A 17,293-nucleotide genomic window follows, 5' to 3' on the forward strand; every position below is an offset into this window, starting at 1 on the left:
GTTTAAAAAACATTGAATTTAGCATGCTTGTTGAGAAACAGTTCTAACGCTTCCAAACCTTCCCTGTGGGGGATGTTGGAGTACAATGCTACTATGTCTAGCGTTACTAACGTGCATTTTGAGAAACATTACATTTTGCTCTGATGAAGTTCGATTGTTATCAATAAAGTGAACGAAAGCGCTCAGCAAATAACAGTTCTGGCTCAGCGTCTATTCATTTATTGTTTGTTTTTGTTTTTAACAGTTCGGAAGTTTTCAGTAGTATAAGTTTATTTCTTCCTAGTCTTATTCGGTTTTGTTTTTCCATATAGATATATATATATATATATATATATATATATATATATATATACATAGATATATATAAAATCAAAGAACAGCAATGGTACACTGAAGCACAACTCCAAAAACCATCCAGTAAAAATATAAAACACGTTTATTTGTAGGTAAGCGCTTTCACCACATTCAGTGGCTTCATCAGACCATGTACATATGTAGAAACTTGTAAAAAAACTGTTATTATATACCTCCTATCACTCATTAAATTCAAACTTTTCATTCAACAAATCGCTACTCAGCATATATGCCCCCTAATTATATGAGAGGCGTCATCGATTCTTCCCTAAATTTAAAAAACAGTCTTACAAGCTACCAAACTGTGTATAACTTCCAAGCAATAGAAATATAAAAAAACACAACTCCATGCAGACAAGTATACATTCCTTATACTTATATAGTATCATATCCAATTTGGAGTGCATAATACATTCACTTATATATTAGCTCAAGCCAATATAAACAATTCTGTCACTTTGCTGTTTTGATGCAGATATATATCTCATGTAACAGTATGCCGATTTTGACTTATTCTATCTGATATAGATTGCAGACATATAAATTCAACCACACTAGCTAGTCATATTGTTCTTTATGTTATAGCTTCATATCACTAGGATAAGGCTTTATATTTGAAACCCTATAGATTTAAGGTAAAACAGCTATACTATTATAAAAGCCGTCAAACAAAAAACATATGACCAGTCAGATAAATGCTGTACTTACTCCTGGGCAAAATAAAAAGTATAAACTGAAAACAAGTTCACTAGGAGAGACCAAATGAGGGTCAGAAACCTAAAATTGATCCACTTTATTAACGCCAAAAAAACAATATGTTTTCGACACAAGTGAAAAGTCTTCTTCAGAAAAAACACACGGACTCCCACTATCTAAACACATTATATACCTTTTCTCTATTTCTTAATTGATTAATTGTCCAATAAAAATCCTTAAGACAATTGCCTTGAATGCACAAAGTGACAAAAAGTGAAAAAAACATACCCATTCACATACAAAAACAAACTTTGAAATTATTAACATAAGTACACATGATAAATGCAAAATAACTGTTTGTTATATAAAAATAAAAATGATTTATATAATTTGAATATAAAATTCATAATTGTCTAAATATTGAAACCTAGAATAATAAAAAATGTATATGTTTTAAAAACCAAGTAGTTCCTTGGATTCTTCCAAACGGTTGTATAATGCTGCCACCTTGTGTATCTTTACACAAATTACATCAAAGTTTTGCTGCTCTGAGCTTAAGAACAGAGGTAATGGACACTAAATCATTTAAGCCAGGGGGTTTTGTAGATTCCAAGACAATCTGCCAAAACAATTCCCTGTATTCCAACCTGGCTTCCCACATACCACCCGTTATATTCTTAGAAACAATGTCCAATACAAAAAAGAAAAAAGTAGCCTGTGGACAGTCAATAGTATGACGGAACAAAGCATTATTACTATTTTGTTTTTTAATTTCATAAAAATGTTCGTACATACGACTTTTCAATTTCCTTTCAGTTTTCCCAACGTAAAAGGATGCACATTGATTACAACTAACAATATAAACCACACCTTAGGTGTTACAGTTGGCATAACTGTTGCTAAAAATGTGCCTGTCCCTAGCTGAAATGTATAAGTCATTTTTGTTCACTATATGAGAACATTGTGAACAGGCACCACATTTAAAAGTGCCCTTCTTCCGTAAACCCCCTTCTTTACTACAAGATCCACCAAATTCAAATAATTGTTTGAAATTTAAATCCTTCCGGTAAATACATTTCAGAGGCTGATGACCCCCTAAATTCAGATCTGAAATTTCCACAAATCTTTTCCATTCCCTGGATACAAGTTCCTTGATGACCTTGGAGTCCCCTGTATAACCTAAAACAAATGCTTGTTCCCAATTGTTGGTTTGAATAGTCACCCCATCATTGTCCCTTGACGCTTCAATGCCCATCCCTAAAATGGGGGCAAATCTACCTTTTCTCCCATGGAAAACCCCCTCAAAAACTTCCTGCATTAAATCCTGTGGATAGCCTCTTTCCTCAAACATACCCAGAACTTTCTTACCCTCAACCAAAAATTCATCATCTTTAGAGGTCATTCTGCTCACCCTGACCAACTGCCCCTTAACAAGATTCTTTTTCTGATAAAATGGGTGGCCGCTTTTAAAATGTAGATAAGCATTGGAAAAAGTTTCTTTACGATGTATTTTAGATGAAAACCCTTGCCCTGTTTTAGTTAAGGAAACATCCAAATATATTAATATCTGTGAATTAAGAGTATAAGTAAAATCCAGGAAGCTGGTGGTACTCTTTTATATAATCCAAAAATTCAAAAAATTTTTCTTGTGAATCAGTCCAAAAAATAACTATGTCATCAAGAAACCTTTTATACAAACTCCAACAACTGGAATAGGGGCTATGTAAAACAAACAGTTCCTCCCACCTAGTTAAAACTATGTTTGCATAAGTCGGTGCACATTTGGCCCCCATGGCTACTCCTTTGGTTTGCTTAAAAAACTCCCCCTGAAAAAACATAAAGTTGTTTGTAAGAATGGTCTCCATAAAAACCAAGCAATTCCTAAAATCATTCTGGGTAAAAAGATTACTTTCTCTCATACTATCTTCTAACCATTGGAGTCCTATCTCGTGGGGAATGGAACCAAACAAATCCACAACATCCATGGTTATAAATAAAAGGTTGGAAGAGAATAAGTGTGGTTGAACTAACCTGAGAAAATCCCATGAATCTCTGAGAACTGCTTCACCCCTATATGAGAGTTGCTTTAGTTTGTCATCAACAAATTTAGCCAATGGTGTAGTGACTGATCCCTCAGAAGAAACAATGACTCGTAGAGGGGGGTCTTGCGAATCCTTATGCACCTTTGGTATACCAAACACTGAAGGAACTTTAGGGTGTAAATTAATTAAATAATTATACAAGTCCCCGGTGATGGAACCATCTAGAAGTAAATCCTTCAAAAGCAAACTAATTTTGGAATTTGCTATATTAACTTCATTAATCGAGGCTCTTGCATATTTAGTAGTGTCATAAAGCAAATCCTTCATCTTAGATTCGTATAATATGGTGTCCATAAGGACTGTACCACCCCCTTTATCTGGTTGCATTATTCTAATATGACTGTTATTCTGCAATTCACTTAGTAATTTTCTCTCTTCATGTGGTAAATTTGGAAAAATTCTGTGATGAACTATTGTCTCTCTTATTTTCCTCTCTAGCAAGTTCTCCAAATTTCTCAGTTGTGGATGTAAAGGGGGATTTATTGTGCTTTTTTTCTTTAAGGGAACTGAACAAGAACCAGAATTGCAAGTATCTTGAAATAACAGCGCTAAGTTTTTCTTTCGTAAAAATAACTTTAAATCTACTATAGATCTTGGTATACTTGCTTTCCTGATAGGAATGAACTTAAATTCCTTGGAGAACAATTTAAAATGGTCCAAACCGACCAACAAACTACTAAAGTTAAATATTTTGTAGTTATTAAATTCAAAAATATTCCCCTGTTGTACAATCTGAGGATTTATATCTGAATCAGTGGTCACTGGTAAATCGGTTGGCGGTTGCGGGAATTGTAGTAAACTGGATTCTTGTTGCAGATCCTGTCAGACCATTGCAACGGGGGTGGATAATCTAAAGGGAACCTGTCCTCATTATCGTAGAAAACCTCTTGTCCATTATGCTCAGGTTCATTGACAAAACATTCAACCCGTTGCTTGTTTGTGTTAAAAGGAACTTCTTTAGCCCTATAATTAACAGGTCTAGGTTTAGGGTATGCCTCACCTGCCCTGTAATCTCTAAGGTCTCTTGCCAACTTAGCTTGCTTTCTTTTCATGTTGGCAATACATTTGATCTCAATGTCCGAAAAAATGTTAAAATAATGTTTTTTCTCAGCTTCAACAGTAAAAAGATCATTAATTATAGCAGTGTTAATACATTCAATCTGTTCAAGAGTAACTGTCCTAATGCTTTCATTCTCCCTTAATATAGCTCTAACTACTTCAAAACCATAATTGTCAAATATGTTCAGTAATTCTGCATGAAACTCCGAACCCTCCACTACTTTGTTCGGAAATTTACTAATTCTTAGCCCCTTAGGGACAACTTTTTTGTCCAAACATTCCCTAAGGAATGTACAGTCACAACCCAAACGTTTGTACTTTTCTAAATAAAAATAGAGGTCGTCCAAATTCTCCTTATAGGTTTTGACTGCACAGTCACTCTGTCAAGAATTTGAAGACGTACCTTTGAAAGAATAGTTTTTATCCACAAATGCCTGAAAATCAAAGGCTTGGGAAAATGTAGAAAAGTCACCTTGTTTACGATGAGAATTAGATTATTTTTCATTAGATGGTAGCGTTTGTTCCTTTTCACGAGGCTCCGAGGTGGTGGAACGTAGTAAACGTGGAAAATTTGTGAAATCCTCATTCGAATGTTGGTTCAAACCTTTGGAGCCCCCAGGAATAGTTTTAGTGGATTGTATACCCGTTGGAACGTTGTTCCGTATCTTTTGCAGTTGCTGAGAGCCTGTACTAGAACCGGAAGCAAGAAACACAATGGATTGGCAGGCTGGTGTCAGCAGTTCGACCAACTGCGATAGTTGGCCAATAACTTTTCTTAGTTCACCTTTCTTGTCGTGGTTAGTTATCTGATGTTCGGTTTCACCCCCTGGAATCTCCGCCATCTCACACAAACACTGGAACCACTGAATGGAGATGATAGCGAACCAAAGAAAACTGAAAACTGAAAACAAGTTCACTAGGAGAGACCAAATGAGGGTCAGAAACCTAAAATTGATCTACTTTATTAACGCCAAAAAACCAATACGTTTTCGACACAAGTGAAAAGTCTTCTTCAGAAAAAACACACTGACTACCACTATCTAAACACATTATATACCTTTTCTCTATTTCTTAATTGATTAATTGTCCAATAAAAATCCTTAAGACAATTGCCTTGAATGCACAAAGTGACAAAAAGTGAAAAAAACATACCCATTCACATACAAAAACAAACTTTGAAATTATTAACATAAGTACACATGATAAATGCAAAATAACTGTTTGTTATATAAAAATAAAAATGATTTATATCATTTGAATATAAAATTCATAATTGTCTAAATATTGAAACCTAGAATAATAAAAAATGTATATGTTTTAAAAAACCAAGTAGTTCCTTGGATTCTTCCAAATGGTTGTATAATGCTGCCACCTTGTGTATCTTTACACAAATTACATCAAAGTTTTGCTGCTCTGAGCTTAAGAACAGAGGTAATGGACACTAAATCATTTAAGCCAGGGGGTTTTGTAGATTCCAAGACAATCTGCCAAAACAATTCCCTGTATTCCAACCTGGCTTCCCACATACCACCCGTTATATTCTTAGAAACAATGTCCAATACAAAAAAGAAAAAAGTAGCCTGTGGACAGTCAATAGTATGACGAAACAAAGCATTATTACTGTTTTGTTTTTTTAATTTCATAAAAATGTTCGTACATACGACTTTTCAATTTCCTTTCAGTTTTCCCAACGTAAAAGGATGCACGTTGATTACAAGTAACAATATAAACCACACCTTGGGTGTTACAGTTGGCATAACTGTTGCTAAAAATGTGCCTGTCCCTAGCTGAAATGTATAAGTCATTTTTGTTCACTATATGAGAACATTGTGAACAGGCACCACATTTAAAAGTGCCCTTCTTCCGTAAATCCCTTCTTTACTACAAGATCCACCAAATTCAAATAATTGTTTGAAATTTAAATCCTTCCGGTAAATAAATTTCAAATTTCTCCCATGGAAAACCCCCTCAGTTTAAAAACTTAATATATATATATATATATATATATATATATATATATATATATATATATATATATATATATATAACTTATATATATATATGTATACACACACACACACACATATAAGCAGTTATAAGTGGGTTTGCACGGTGGTAAGCAATCCCAACTTCTGGATAATTGTGCTGACAGACAGCTTTAAAAGTGCTTAACCTCTGTAGGCATCGCTTAGCACCGCGCAACCAGGCTTAGTCCCGCTTACTACTGCTTAGTCCCACTTACCCTTGAGCAATATTTCACATTTGTCCTTTGTTTAATATGGCTTTGTCCAGATTTCTTGTCAAGTTGAGAAGTAATGGTGTCTGAGGATACTCTTGCTAGCTTTACATTGCCATATGGCAGTTATGGAGTGCATGGGGCGTGTGTATGGTGTGATGACTGTTCTCAGACACACCCTCTGCACTCATGCACAGAACAGTGCCCATTTTAGAGCATGGCAGTGCGCCTTCATGAAAATGCATGTCGCACTGCCATGCTGCATGGGAATGGTCCCTTCTGTGCAAGAATAAGCTATTCTTGCACGGATGTTTGCTGAATCCTGAGGAGTATCTTTGAATGGGAAAACTCGGCAGTGGTTCCATTCTTTAAAAAAGGAGACTAGAGGATGTCTTATGGCTTCACTAGTTTCTCGCTTCTTAGCCTCCATGGAAAAGCTTTCAAGAGTAATGGAAAGAGCCTTCAGCTGATAACCTCAAATTTAGAGAGAGCGATGTGGATTTGATTCAGTTTGTGGAAAAGTGACCATTTTCTTTAGTATTGCATAGCTATGAGAGAGCTTGTGGGAGTTTGCTTATCCAGTCTATCCTTGGATTGTGGGCTTGGGGAAAGCTTATACTACTGTACCCTGGCATGGACTGTGGGAAATCCTACTGTTGCATGCTGTCTATTCAAAGTGTGAATGCAATGAGACTTATACACACATTCTTGGCATAAATACAAATTCATTCAGTGTGGCCATGATGCTGCACCAAGAGTATGTCTTGTCACAACTCCTTTTTGTGATTTTTGTAGACAGGACAAGAAGCAGTATGCAGATGAAGCTGGGAGACCGCCTGGTTTTGGGAATCTAGTGGAGGTAGTTTGATGTAAGACTGCTGTCATTGCCTTGCAAGTTTGAACCATTCTTTAGGGGTAAAGCAAAGGCTAATGTTATTTCTCATATTTCATGAGAATGCTTATTGATTGCTCAAGGCAAACTGGAATCTATGGCTTAAGAAGGGGAAATTTGATCCATCCTGCTTCATCTGCTACCAAGTGACTTTCATCAGGATCAGTAGAATAAAAGTGAAGCAAAATTGAAAGACTAAAAACTATAAGGTTTTGCTCACTCCAAATTTTCATACACTAGAAAAGAAGAAAGCTGTATCTTAGTAAAAATAAATTAAAAAAGTTCCAGGAAAAGAGTAAATGAAAAAATAAATTAGATGTTTCTATTTCACTTATAGTACTGAAAGTGACTCAAAAAAAACTAAAAAAAAAAAGTAGAAAAAAAAAGGAGAAACAAAAATGACTTGACCATCAGTGATATAATCGAAGGGTGTGAATCAGAGACAATATGCTATTTGCTTCTGAATGTCCCAATGTAGTACTAGACTAGAGTTGGCTTTTGGAGCATGTTTTTACATATGTTTCTTGTGTTGCCAAAGGATAGCAAGAAGAGATTAGTAATAAACTTTTTAGATCTGGACAAATTTGTAACAAAAAAATCATAATGATGGCTCATGTGAACTTAATACCACTAAGAGTCTGTCAGTTGTGGATGGTCTGCCCATCTCAAAGAAAGTACCTCTGTTCTAACTGGGCAAGATTTGCTTCCAGTTTTCAGCTGGATGAAACCCACAAGAACACAAGGAGGGCAAACAAACTCAGCACAGAAGGTACCCAAAGCCAGGAAATGAAATGGAGAACTTTGCTGTGAGCTGGGAATGCTATCCATTGCACCACTGTGCTGTCCTTATATACTCCTAGTCTCTAAAAATGTTTTCACAAGAAAATGAAAAACAGTTGATCCGACAATAGAAGGCATATACAAACTCATTCAGCAGGTAGTTAGGAGTGAATCCTGGACACTGGGGTGCAGGAGAACCATTATAGAAAGTAAATATCTGAGACTCAAAAGTATGATGATAATTTACTATGTTAAGTTTTCATGGAGCCCTGTCAGAAGAAAGAGACAGTCCATCAGACAGCTGGAGGTAGTGTGGAATCTTATAGGTTCTTAGGAGGTTACTAGGCTAGCAGCCCTAGAGCCTTTACAAGCCTAGCCATATTAATTCCCCATTTACTCTTTTTGGGTAGTTTGTAGAACAAATTTATGAACAGAGCAAGTCTGTGATCAACACTGGCTATACCTTGTCCATGAGGGACATAGGTGCCACCCCAGGGGCAAATTTGTGGTCTCCCATCCAATTATCTAGATTGTGTTTGAATACAGTCAGTGAGGAGCTCTGTTTTACATGAATAGGAAGTCTATTCCAGAGAAGTGGCAGTCACTGGGAGATTTATCTGTCTCTCCAGCATGTTCAGTTAATGACACAGGTTAGTTTAAGATCCCTAGAGTGAGTGATTCTTGTCCCATTTGACTTCTGGATGTGCAGCATTTCCATTAGGGCAGGGTCAGAGATTGCTCTATAGGCCAGGCACAAGTCACCTCTCAGCAGCCTATAAGATACAGAGTAAAGTGACAGGGCTTTCAGCCTGTTCATGTAGGTCATGGCTTGGAGTCTCCTATAATTTCTTAGTGAGAAACCTCTGAGGTCTTTCCAGCTGCTGCAGGCGTCTGGTGAGGTACATGCAAAATGGTGCATTATACTTTATTAGTGTTCTGATGAAGGTTGAGTACAGTGGAGTTATAACATCCCTTGCCCTAGATGCTATGTCCTTGCTTATGAGGTGCCCTACATAGAATGCTTTCCTTACTACTGTGGAAACCTGGTGGTCAAATTTCATATTTCTGTCAACCTGTGTTCCCAAGTCTCACACCACTGGGTTAGAACTCATGGGGGCGCTGTCAATAATATAATTTGTAGGGAATTCTCTTTTGCCAAAGGGAATAACAATGCATTTTTTTTAGACCATGGCTTTGGCACCAATGATTTGTTTGTGTTAGCCCTTCTTTTAATATATTGACATCGTTAGTAGACTCAATGATTGCTCCCAGTTTGCAGTCTTCAGAAAATCTGGTGAGCCAGAGGCTGTCTACTTTGGCCTGGATGTCTGAGAAATAGATGCCAAACAGTAATGTGCCCAGCACAGACCTCTGTGGTATTCTGCTAGTGACAGGTCTACTGGTTGAGGTGGAGTCACCAGTATTGACAGTGTGTGTTCTGTCAGCGAGCCAGCTGTCTACCCATCTAGTAACATAAGGGTTAATCCCCAGCTGGGAGAGTTTCTCAATGATGCTAGAGTGGGGGATTGTGTTGAAAGCCTTGGCAAGGCTGTGCATACTGTCTTACCATCATCCATGGCTTTGTTAACTTTCTCAAAGAAGTCTGCCAGGTTTAATAAGCATCATCTACCCTTAACAAAGCCAAACTGGAAAAGGTCCAGTGTATGGAGGTCACCTATGTCCTTGTTGATAAGGTCCTTGATAATTCTTTCCATGGCCTTGCAGATGAGGCTGATTAGACTTATAGGTATGTAGTTCCCAGGGTCAGTTGATGGCCCACCTCTGTGCAGGATTAGTGTTGGTGTTCTCCATTCTGTAGGAACATAGCCATTTCTCAAGTTGTGATTGAAGAGAATGCCAAGTGGGTCCACTAGGTCTTGTTTTAGATTGTTTAGTAAACAACCTGGGATATTATATGGTCCCACCGAAGCAGTGTTTTTGGCTTTGGTGAGTGCAGAGATGACTTGTTATCTAGAGATACTAGACAGAGGGCTGGTGTCAGGTATGCTTTGGGATATGATAGGTGGGGATAGGGAGGTGAAGTCTGCACTGAATCTGTCAGCTAGCAGGCTGGTGATATCTTCCGGTGAAGTATAAGTGATCCTATCTACAACCAGTTCAGCATATAGCTGAGCATTATCTTTTAGACTTTGGATGTAGTTAAAAAATGCCCTATGATAATCCTTGGCTAGGGATATGATTTTAGTTTTGTAATTTGCTTTAGAAGACTTTACAATATTTCTGAGTTTCTTGTTTAGGCTTAGGAGGGAACACTTCCTCTACAGAGTGATATCCCTCTTGCTTTTGGACAACAGTTCATTCCTCTTGTTATATAATCTGTTTATACTTGAAGTCAACTATTGTGGCTTGTTTTTACAGGATGACCTGATTTTGATCCGGTCAGGTACAATAGAGTTTATGCAGTTGCTTAAGTGTTTGTACAGTGCATTTGTGTACACTTCTGCATAGTGATCATTAATTTCTGCAATTGTGGGTGGTATGAAGCTTTTTATACCATCGCTTAGTAGGCTGTAGTTAGGTTTGGTAAAGTTTTTTATCATTTTTGTTCCTGTGGGGGTGTCAGTTCCAGTAGTTATTTCAAACAAAACTGATTAGTGGTCTGGCCTGACCAGAGAAGGCATCACGCATGGGGAAGTACAGTGACACCCCCTGCCCCCATGCTGGTGATCAAGTGAATAGCTCTGCTCCTGGGCATTGCATTAAATTTTCAAGACCCTGGAATAATGAAAAGCTTAATATGACCCATACCTCTCAACTGTCCAGCTTTCCGCAGAATGTCCAGATTTATGCCTCATATTTTTGGTCTGTTCCTCATATAATTTGCGGTTTACTGGATTTTTGTGGCAAGTCAGTAAGGACTTGAATTCACTAAATAATGATAGATGTTTGAGTTTCAGACTTCATGTCTTTCAGAAAATGCATGGTAACACAAGGCCTTTTATTCTGGCAGTGTAAACAAGAGCAATATTTAAAATTTGTCCCTATTTTTGGGGCTTTGTCCCTTAATATTTTTGGCTTTGTCCATATTTTCTTTTGTGATAAGAGGTTGAGAGCTATGATATGACCTTATTCAATGTTTCTGTACTGCAGTTACATTGATGTTAAGATAACAAAGAAAAGTGGTTCAAAAAAGAAATAACATGATGTCATCTGCAAGAAGAGTTAATTTATTTTTAACTTTAATGTGTAATTTATAACCTTGGCTGTTGGAACATTGCCTAATTAACTAGTTGAAAAGCTTCATAACAGCTATGAATAAAATATTTGTCAGTGGATAGCCTTGTTTTGAAATATATATATTTTAAAACTGGATAACTGATCTGTATACAATTTGGTAATTAGTTGCTGAAACATAGTCGGGAAGTGTAAATAGCTTAAGACTTCATATATTTTGTTCTATTTAATTTAAAGCTGTTTTATTTTCCAGAAGCTGTAATATGAACTTTTTTAACCTTTTCCTGATGCATAATAATAATAATAATAATAATAATAATAATAATAAAGATTTGCTTGCTGTTAAAAAAATACTTAAGATAGATGATATGGAAGGCTCGGGCAAGGATGAAAAGGACCCTGAGTGAGATTAAAGAGGATGAGGGTTTTGTTGATATGACCAAAACAAGAAGGAAGCACTCATTTAATAGTGTGTTGGACATGAACAGGTAAATTTTATGGATGCCACAGAACAGGGTAGGGTAAGGTAATGTGTCAGTACTACAGCTCAGTCTTCACTGCGGATTGTCCTGGAGAGCTAAACGAGTTGGGAAGACGGAAGGTCTGATAGGAAAATCTCGGTTGTACAAATACTTAAATATACAGAAAATAACTTTATAGCTCAAGTTTCACAAAGAGGTCTAATTTTCCATCTTTCCAGGTGATGAGGAACACGGTAAAGGAGTTGACATGTATCCTGACTTCCTTCAAGACTGGAGGTTATATATTGTGGTGTTTTGTGTTTCCAAAGACAGATAGGAAGTTACAGTCAGTGATGTCCATGTCCTTCCTAGAGGAAGCACTGAAGAGGACTGTGACAAAGGGAGATACTGCCAGCACAGCTATCTGGAATTTTGTAAATAATTATATGTCATTTGTGAAGATCAACATGATTTATATAAGATGCTTCTGTTACAGATGTATTAGAGCTGTATGTCATGTGTATATCAAACTAGGTTTGTCCAGACATGTATGTTGAAAAGGTTTTTGCAAAGTGCTTGAAATGTATGCACAGTATGTCATACTGACAAAGAACAGAAATGTACATGCACTATTGTAACTGTTTAAATGTATTTATTTTAACAGTGGAAACTGGAATACAGGAGGTTAACTTCAGAAAAATAGCTGAAATTAAATTACTTTATGGCAGCTAGAGACTGTACTAGGAAACTTTCCATATTTTCTTTAGTGTGAAGTGATTACTAGTCTTGAAAGCATGAAGAAAAGCAATTGTTTTATGACTTCTAGCATCTGCCAGAAATCTGATCTGAGGGCTATGTATTTTCACCGGTAGCTGCTAAACACTGCTAGCTTCCAGCAGTGAGGGTTTCACCTGGGATAGTCAGTTGACAAGAAATTATATTATTCTGCAAACTATCCCAGCAGTAATATTTGAGATATTAATTTGAGAAATCTCTTGGAGAGACACGCCATTCTGTATTCTGTCTGGGACCTGACAACAGCAATAAAAAAATTAACCACATCTGTCTTGCTTTGATGAAATACGTTTCTAGGGAATAGTATAATCCTCTTAGATATAGTCAGGAATATAGCAAAGCTTAGTTTAGATATTTTTGTTTATTTATGTGAGACTTTCCTGCAATGTTGTTTTAAATATTTCCTGTGATTTTGAACTCTGATGTCACTGTGCATATATACTGTGTATTTTCTTGTTCCTTCATTATTTATTATTAAATATATTTAAACATTTCATTGTGGCTGATCTTTGTAGACATATTTAAGTTTTGAGAGTACTTGCATATTTATTTGGTGACACTATATGGGCCACTCCTAATAGCCTTGCTCTTAGTCAAACTACCATTTGTATTAATATTAATATTACACAATAAGACTGGACACTGTTTTTTTAAAGGCCTTAAAGTAACTGATAAGAGTTGGCTGGTGGCAGTGATAACTGCATTATCGTCTGGGCAAAAGGAGGCATAGCTAGTAAACACGTACCAGCCTTTTCTAGGTTTGTGTGCGTGTGTGTGTGTGTGTGTGCGTGTGTGCGTGTGTGTGTGTGTGTGTGTGTGTGTTTGTGTAAATCAAACCTCAAAGAGTGTGTGTCAGCTACTTGAGCAGGGACACGAAGTACTGGTTTGACAGAGTTGGTACTGGTGGTCTTGGCTTGGCCATTCAGCTGAGATCTCAATTCTATAGCTGTGCCAGTGGGGAGTCTTATTGGGGATCTGGAGAAAGGTAGAGGAACCAGCCCCAGTCTGACTATGGTTTCTGTGTGCTCTTAAAGGAAACTGCACTTGATGCAGAGGAGCTGCATCTGGAAATACTGTGTCTACCTGTTATCCTCCCAATGTACTTCCCCACTGGTGCCAGTGGTGAGGATTGAAGCTTCTTGATTACTGGTCCTGTGGTGGGTCATCACAAGGACTTTAAAAAAATGGTATGAGGATTAACAGTCGAGGGGTGAGAATTTATACAGTCTCACTGAAAGAAAGGCTTTTCATCCCAGCTTGATCTGCTACCATGATTCCATCATCACAGAAATGATTTGTTACAAGCCTGTTAATGTGCTCTGACTGAATTTCCACAAAATGTCCTTGATTTCCTGTTACACAAGACTGGTGAGGAAACTGAAAATGTTCAGAGTGAGGAAATTACAACTAAAATGATCGAGAATGTTTGTGTTGGAGAGAGAGAGAGAGGCTACAGAGGGTGATGATATGGGGTGTTGTATCGCATTTATATCATATTATCGTACGATGTAAATAGCAAGCGCTATTTCATCGTACTGATAATATCAAAACAACAAAATATCGAACAAACGGAACAGTGAATTCTTTCCCTGGGAAAAAATTTGCTGCTCCGTAAAAAAAAAATAAACAAACACAAATTTAAGTGGAGGGCTGTGCCCCCCACACTCGCCCTTTGAAAAAATTATATGTTCCGTGACTTCGCTATTTTGCCATTTCGACAGCATTGGATCAACTAAATAGCATTCGCTATTTAGTCCACTCGATAGCGTCATATAGACCCGTTGTATCACACACCAAGCCAGCAAACAGTAGTTTACCACAGGGCAAATTCTTAGGAGTGATGCCTTTCACTGCTTTTATTTCTAACATCACATGCTCAAAACGGGATTGGTGAGTAGTTGACATAATGGTTTAGATGTTTACCTTACAGACACAAACTGCAGGGTTTGGTTCTCACCTTTGTTTAGTGTCTGGATATTGACTCGGCATGCAATAATTGGCAGACTGATCACCTAGTATTCACATATGTACTATCTTTGGGCTGGTGTGCTACAGTAGTAGAGTACCACTCCAAAGTACAGGAATGTGAGTTTGAAGCCTGCAGGCCCTATATTGTGGTGGGAGGGGGATTAGTATAATGGTTAAAGTGTTTACCTCAATGTCACAAGGTGCAGGGTTTGATTCTCACCTTTGAAAGGGAAATTATCTAGGCTTAAAATGGCCTACAAGGGCAGATAGCCTAGTACTTACCTATAAACTTATGTCACAAGACAATGAAGCTGTTAACATACACTTAGCAACAGCTTACATGAGGACTTGGGAAAGTTTTGAGATGGAGTATAGGAGAGGAAACCTGAAGGTTCAGTGTCTAAAAAGGGTTAAGGTAGTTCATTTTTATAGGAAGAATCACATGTAAGATTTTTACCTTAAGGACAGTCTTATTTAGACAAGGTGGTAGAAAAGAAGTACATTACAGGCACATTCATTCCAAGATGAGCAATTCTAACTCCTGCAGGAAGGAGGAGGTAACCAAAGCAACCAGAAATCTTGAGCTGATTGGTAGGTTCAAGGATTCTAGTGATGTTGAATTATTTTTTCCATTCTTCATTGCATTGGAGAAAGCATACTAAAGATTGCTGCATCCATTTCTGGAGGCTGCACTTCAAGACTGGTTCCAGGTTGGTGGAGGAAGTCCAGGTAATAGTGACTTAAATGGACTGTATTACAGAAAAGCAGTCTAGAAAGGTACAACATGTGTAGTCTGGAGGAGAAAAAAGCAAAAGGAGTGATGTGACCTAGATCAGTGAATTTTATAAGGGGTAAAGATGGAAGGGGTGGAATGAAGAAGCAGGGAAAGGGTGCACAGTTAGCTGACTGAAGGTTAACAATTCATTACGGAAATGAAAATTAATTGCTTTATAGAGAAGGGCTACCAGATGGAGAATGTGAAAAGGAGCTGGGAAGATGTATAAATGATGGCACAGGGGGTGTGCAACCTGCAGCTTCAGGTGTTTTAAACAAAATGCGCAGATCCCTTCCACCCATTGTATTTAGCAGCTGTAAAGCAGTTCTAAAGCCTGTCTGAACCTTTACATGGCATGTTCTTCCTTATGAGATTAAAAATACCTAATACAGTCAAGACAAGAGTAACCCGTTTTCTGAATTAAAATTTTTCATTCATTTTCTTCAGGACAAAAAATAACTGTGATAGAGATCTCACTGTTTTCACTGTGGCTTATATTTTTTTACTAGGGTTAAGGATCTTGAAGAAAAGCTGGCCCTTGCACGATGGGAAAGGAACGTGGCACGAAAGGAGTGGAATGCTGTGAGAGAAGAAAATGAAGAGCTTCGAAAACTGAACAATGAAATACAAGCGCTTACTGCAAAGTTACGGTTCTCTAGGTTTGCTGCTAACGTGAAGGATTTACAGCAGAGTATGTTCACCCTTCTTTCCAGGACAGAAAGAACTCAAAGATGAAAAAAAGCATATGCCATCTTTGTGCAGAAATTGGCAATGGAGAAATGCCCTTAGGAAGCAAATTACGCAAAGTACAATTTATAATGGAGGCGGTTTTATAGATTCTTCCAGATTCTGATTCCAGCAAAATTTTTCAAACAGCAGGAGATGGGATTGGGTGCTGTCAGGTTGGACATGGGCAATATGACATGCCTAGAGTGTAGGGGTCTATATTACATAATCAAAGAGACACTTCTTCGAATATGTAATCATCAACCCCTAAACACCGAAATGCGAAAACCGCGAACGGCCAAAACCGCAAATTTTTCAGTTGCCCGTTCCCAGAGTTTACCCTTTACCCCAATGTAGCGTGATCTTGGAGTTGGTATATTTAGTTAGGGGGGTGTGGGGGCAAAGCCCCCCACTTAAATTACATTTGATGTGTTTGTCTTGTTTCTACGGCCCCGCAAATGTTTTCCCTAGGAAAAATTTCACGTTTTTTGCATTTCGGTGTTTAGGGGTCGATGATTACATATTTGAAGTGTCTCTTCGATTATGTAATATAGATCCGAGTATAGACCTCAACTTCAGACTACATAAAACACGTTATAGGGTACAATGGACAATTTCCACTCTTGCGGAATGGCAAACCAAATTCAGAACCAGACTGCCTTTACTAACACAAATCAGAGGAATGTGTTCTTAATGATTTCCACTAAAAAATATCTTGAAGCATTATAAGTTAGGTACTTGTTACGTATAATTATAGCAGTAAAAGTATCCCCCAAGTCTGAGCTCTTACATTATGCTATAGTCTGATAAGGTGGCAGAGAATGACTGACAAGGTGTCAAAACGTGTGATAACTTGTAGCTAAACTTAGTTTAAAATGTAAATGTACCAGAAATTTCTGAAAGGCTTTTCATTTAAGCCACAAGACAACAATGAGTTGGTTTCATGTTTGCATTAAGAGCTATTTCACTTGAAAGCTTTGTGCCTATTAAACCACTGTATTCTTTTCTTTGTGGTTGTATGCCTCCTTAATTTCCTGATTAACTGCAATGAGTATAACACAGTACCACTTACATGGGTAAGATGGTAACATTACATTCCTGCTGCATCCTGAAAGATATCCTAAACAGATAGCTCTAAAAATCTTACTGCAATAATCTCTATCTTTAGGAAGGGAAATGAACACCCTGAAAGTGATAAAAGTGTGTATGTTTATTCCAAAAAACAAGAAAACGTAAGTACTTTCATCGTATCAA

The 17,293-nt window shown here is 37.4% G+C and overlaps 1 protein-coding gene across 2 annotated transcripts in view; it reads left to right on the forward strand.

The window, feature by feature from the left end:
- LOC122795530 overlaps nucleotides 1-17,048 on the forward strand; it is a 307,262-nt gene extending 290,214 nt beyond the window's left edge. For both annotated transcript variants that reach the window (XM_044063729.1, XM_044063730.1), the window contains exon 5: nucleotides 15,823-17,048. In XM_044063729.1, the coding sequence (XP_043919664.1) occupies nucleotides 15,823-16,048 (226 nt within the window). In that variant the 3' untranslated portion in view covers nucleotides 16,049-17,048. The remainder of the gene's footprint in view (nucleotides 1-15,822) is intronic.
- Nucleotides 17,049-17,293: the final 245 nt, after the last annotated feature.

Source organism: Protopterus annectens, chromosome 2.part2, assembly GCF_019279795.1.
Source record: "Protopterus annectens isolate FY-2018-M chromosome 2.part2, PAN1.0, whole genome shotgun sequence".
Classification (NCBI taxonomy): Eukaryota; Metazoa; Chordata; order Ceratodontiformes; family Protopteridae; genus Protopterus; species Protopterus annectens.